We start from the raw sequence: 5,000 nt of genomic DNA, 5'->3' as shown, positions 1-5,000 counted from the left end.
TTTGTCTATTCGCTATAAACCCAGAAGTGCAAATTTTGAAGTTCTGGTAGGGAATTTTTAGGACTTTGTATCACTTGCTTTGTTTTATCAAGCAGAAGGTCTTGAAGTTTTCTGGGATGTTTCCTGGTTTTCTTCTTTCAAAACGAATAATAATTATTGATCGACATGTTTTTATCATAAAAGCTTGTGTATAAGCCACATCTTTTTGCCGAAATATTGAGCTCAAAATCATGGGTGCCGCTTACATGTATATACTGTAGGAGACCATTGCTTTCAGAGGGAATAAACTGGCTGTTATGGGGTCACAAATAGCACTAAAAACCTTCAATAACTATATTGACATAATGGAAACCTGTTGTTAATCACTGCTTTCGGTAGAAATGGCAGCTCATAAAGGAGCTGTTTGTATCTTCAGGTTCTAAACCTGAATCATGCTCACCAGTAGTTCTTTCAAGCGTTTCATTTGCACTTCGCTTGAGCAGCTTACATTGTAACTCTAAGTGGCTTGAAATCTTCATACATGCACCTCCACAACCACGTCAACATCAATCTCTCCACTACGTGCAAGAAAATACAGGTACACTTAACCACACTATTTGGGAGAACTCTCGAGGCAAATACATTGTACTTACACGGCTGGTGTCCAGACTTCCATCTGTAAATAAGTGCATGTTTACAAAGCATTTGTTTTGTATTGTTCTCTTGCTCTTTATTTTCGTTTAATTTCATCATTTTCATTTCAACTGTGGGCTTTAACAATGAAGACAACTGTTGTCAGTCCCAAGAATTGGGGAAATCAATTAAAGATAAGCTTTTAAAAGGTATTTTAAGAGTTGATTAAAAATACACAGCGTTAGATTTTGGCAAGTTTACCATGAACTACTGCAAACAAACAAACAAACACCTTTTTTGACAGAGTGCTTTTTTCAAGTTTCTATTTTTTTTCTTCAAAATCATGCTTGAATTTGGGAGTGCGGCTTATACACTGGTTTTTATGGTAATAATGACGTGTAGATTATTCTTCCCAGTGAGCTAAAAAAGCATTTTGTGTTTACACGCTGATACTGTAATTAGCCTTGAGACACCTTAACAGTGGTTACTAAAACAATAATGGCCGTGGTATTGATGCCAAGACCAATCTCTAATCTTCTACAATGAATTTAATCCCTACTTCCCTTTATAAAATTAAGGACACCAGAGCTGTTTCGTTACCTGCATCATTACAGCATTGAATTTTGAACAAGGTTCAAGAGTATGGCTGGTGCAAAATTTTATTGGGGGTGTGATTACTTTTTTGAATTACATGTACAACATTGGTAATTAACAAAAAATGCTTTCCTTTTACTATAATCAAGTAGGTTCTTGCAGAGGTTATAACATGCTCCTAAAAAATACAATGTAGTAGTTTCCCAAAAATTTCTATTAATAGTGGTAGTGGTGATTTGGTCTGTAATCAAAATTGGACACCGCATTGCGCGAGTCCAATTTGTTTAATCACGAGTATGATTACAGACCGACTTGGATGACATGGAGTCCTGTTACCAATTAATCATAACCATTACAATTTCTGAGAAAACAAAATTAGTGCATTCCTTATTCACTGTCTAATATTACAAATTTGTCCTTTTTGGAAAATCCCCAGTTTGGTAGGGTAAGTGGTTGTTGCTATGTACGGTTATTGTGATAAATTCTGTGATTGGTGGATAAAGCTGAGTGCACTTAATGTGAATGGCTGATGTACATGTAACTGTACGGTTTCAGGAATCCAGTTACAGCCAACTGTCAAATTTCACTGTCTGATTTCAACCCTACACAATAATTAGTGAAAAATAAAGCAGTTAATGCACCAATCAAATTTGAAAACATTTTAATGGTTATGATTAAGGAATTAATGTCTTTGCACTGTAGGCCTTGTTGTCTAATAATTATTAGAGGAAAAGAAAATGTAGGTGTACAAACTGTAGACATTTATCTTGCAATATACTAACTAATTTTATTTAATGTTATTTCTACTTTAGGTACATTCCATAAACACCCATATCTTTATCTCACTATTATGTTAGTGCTGTATAGTAGTTATATACTGTAAACTGTTAGTGTCTTTATGTAGCATAGTACTGTTTGTGCTTCAAGAGCAGGGTCAGATACCACAAGAATGGAATTATGACTATGAAAATCACAGATCAGTGGTTGTTATAAAACAGTCATTTATGATTTCAGCTGGTGGACTTAAATGGCTTTTATTAGTTTAATGACTATACCTATTAATTTTGCTTGTTTTTCCAACTCCAGCCATTCTTGAAAGTGGACTATTGTACCTTTTGCTTTCCCTTATAAATTGGTTTGGCACCCCAAAGTCTTAGCATGGTAGTGATTTTACTTGCGCCCTGAGCACCCATACATATACATAATAATTTTTACAAACTTTTGTTCAGTGCCATTTACTCTTGAAAATAATGATCAATTATTCATTGTTGAAGCTCTTGAATTTTTTGTGTTGTGCCAGATTTTGTGCAAGAGTAAAACTTTGTTTAAGGTGGATTTTGGGTCTCTGGAGGTAAACGAAACAAAATCTGCTGTTGTCGCACTTGTACATTTTACATTGGAGGAATAAAGGAGGGAAATTGGCTCTTGCTGAAATCTTAGATGACTGTTTTGTCTCTTCCACAGATGATTTTCATAAGTCACACTAATTCTCAAATGAGCTTCTAAAGCCATGCTTAAGAGATCCTAATTAACTAGTTAAGATTTTAAATTCTAGTTATATGACAAAATAAATTATACTAAATTAGTTAAGGTAAAGGATTTGGCTTTCATGAAAAAATTAAAAAAATAATTTAAGTGTTTCTTATTTTGACGTTATGGCCTAGCCTTTTCTAACTAAGTCTAGGTATTTAATTAAATTTATCAGAATTAGTTTATATAAGTTGAACTGGGGAAACAAGGAAATCTAGTGTTATATGGCCCTGTATCACTATTGTTAATGTGTTTGCATTTATATGTCGTGTTAAGTGAATGTGTGTGTGTGTAATTGATACATGTACTGTATGCTGTATTTGAGTGTACATAGTGATGTAGTATCTGTGTTTTGCTTGTTTTAGCTATGTAAAATGAAGACTACCAGGGTTGAACAACATGACTTTGCGGGCAACTCTGCCATTTAACAGTCATTTTGTGTGGGTGAAATTTGTGTTCCATCTTGATACTTGATTTTTTGTGTAGAACACAAGTGGTGTTCGCACACATAAAGCCAAAGGGAGTCTTGAAATCCTAAAAATACTTTGTAACCATAAAGAAAACTCTGGTGGTTTTCATTTGTGTTGACTTTGTCATCCAGGTGGAATCAAAACAAAGTTCTGCTAGAGTTGATCCTGAGAACCTTGGCAGAGATTGCATTGGTGTAATGTGTTTTGAACAGTACAGTCTGTGTTTGTGCTATTGAGGAATTAACTTATCTTATTATATTATATTACACTGTATCAGGCTTTGGTTTTGTAACATTTGAGTCAAGCCAGCCAGTTGAGAAGACCGCCAATATTCATTATCACCAAATCAACGGAAAAACGGTGTAGTTATGGTTTATAGTTATTTTAATGTGTTAATAGTTATAAGATGTATCATTACTTTTAATGATATATTTTATGGCTTTGTAAATCTGATCACATTGTTAAAAGGGTTGACTTAATCTACATTAAAAGAACTATGGGGAAATGTTTTCTACTTGTCTCTGGATATTGGACGTGGAATGGTGAAATTTAAAACCTCTTTTGCTTGAAGCGTGTGTGGGGAGCCTTAATTTTTATTCCTGCAAAGCATTTTAGCAGGTTGAGTCATACAGTGTACGCCTTTTGGACAGTTAATTGTTCCAATTAAAAAACAAGGGTCCTCAACTCCACCACAACTTCATAATAAAGGTCTATGAGCTGTTAAAGCTTGGTCAACTTACACTTCATTCCATAACCTTGAAGTGCATTGCAAGGTCGCATGCTTTGCAAGGCTTAATTATCTTGGATATTTTGAAGTTTACTATTATTATTATTATTATTGTTATTGTTATTATTATTATTATTATTATTATTAGTAGTAGTAGTAGTAGTAGTAGTATTATTATTACTATCATTATTATTATTATTATTATTATTATTGGTATTATTATTTTTGTTGCTGTTATTATTCTTATTACTATTACAGGAAACTCTGTTTAATGGTTTGTTCAATGTTTTAGTGTTAAGTTTCTGTTTTTATTGGATTGAAGCATAAAAGTAATGTGTTCAAAGTATTAGCCAATTAGACAACAGGTTTATACAAATTTGATTTTTCTATCTAGTCTTAAGTATAAAGGGTTGCTGCTTCAATTTTGTTACTGTCATTCTGGTGAAAAAAATAATAGTTCAGAACCTTCTTGAATGCTTAAATTGGGAAATTTTGGATGATATGATCAACACCTCAATTTTCACTTGGCAAATAAGCAGTGCTTTGGCTTGTTATAGTAGATGTATTCATTAACTCGTAAAAAGATCAAATCAAGCAAAATACGTGATTAATTGCTTGTTAAATAAATATTGAAGGGCAAACATGACCTTTTAACATAATTATTTGTCCTTTGATGATTATACATATACGTGTACCTAGTGTGAGCATGTACTATTCTAGGATACATGTATCTCTTAGTTTGTGTATGTATGATCTTACAGACCCTTGCCTTCAACATTTTTATTTTTATAGACAACATCTTAATCACATCACACCCTGCTCATCCTACATTTAGAGCATTAGCAAAAGTTGCCTTCCTTTAACCTTTGTGGCTCTAAGTTCTTATTTCTTATTTTATGTTGCAACCAAAACTCTACATGACTATCCTGGGGCAATCAAAAACACCTACTTTTTTAAAATTTTATTATCTTGGCAATAGTAGATTTTGATTACCGTTAATGATGACGTTATTAATAGCAACATGTTATTAAGGTATTCAGGGTTTATTCTAGTGTGTGGCCTTGCAG

General features: G+C 33.2%; 1 protein-coding gene across 1 annotated transcript in view; it reads left to right on the top strand.

Annotated features, from left to right (window-relative positions):
* LOC138018756 (RNA-binding protein Musashi homolog 2-like) overlaps positions 1–5,000 on the top strand; it is a 19,249-nt gene that overhangs the window by 7,079 nt on the left and 7,170 nt on the right. Inside the window, exon 8 of the mRNA XM_068865440.1 lies at positions 3,484–3,566. Within this exon, the coding sequence (XP_068721541.1) occupies positions 3,484–3,566 (83 nt within the window). The remainder of the gene's footprint in view (positions 1–3,483; positions 3,567–5,000) is intronic.

Source organism: Montipora capricornis, chromosome 10 (assembly GCF_036669925.1).
Source record: "Montipora capricornis isolate CH-2021 chromosome 10, ASM3666992v2, whole genome shotgun sequence".
In the NCBI taxonomy this organism is placed as follows: Eukaryota; Metazoa; Cnidaria; class Anthozoa; order Scleractinia; family Acroporidae; genus Montipora; species Montipora capricornis.
The sequence above is the reverse complement of the archived record's forward strand: the minus strand, read 5'-3'. Positions and strand labels throughout refer to the sequence as shown.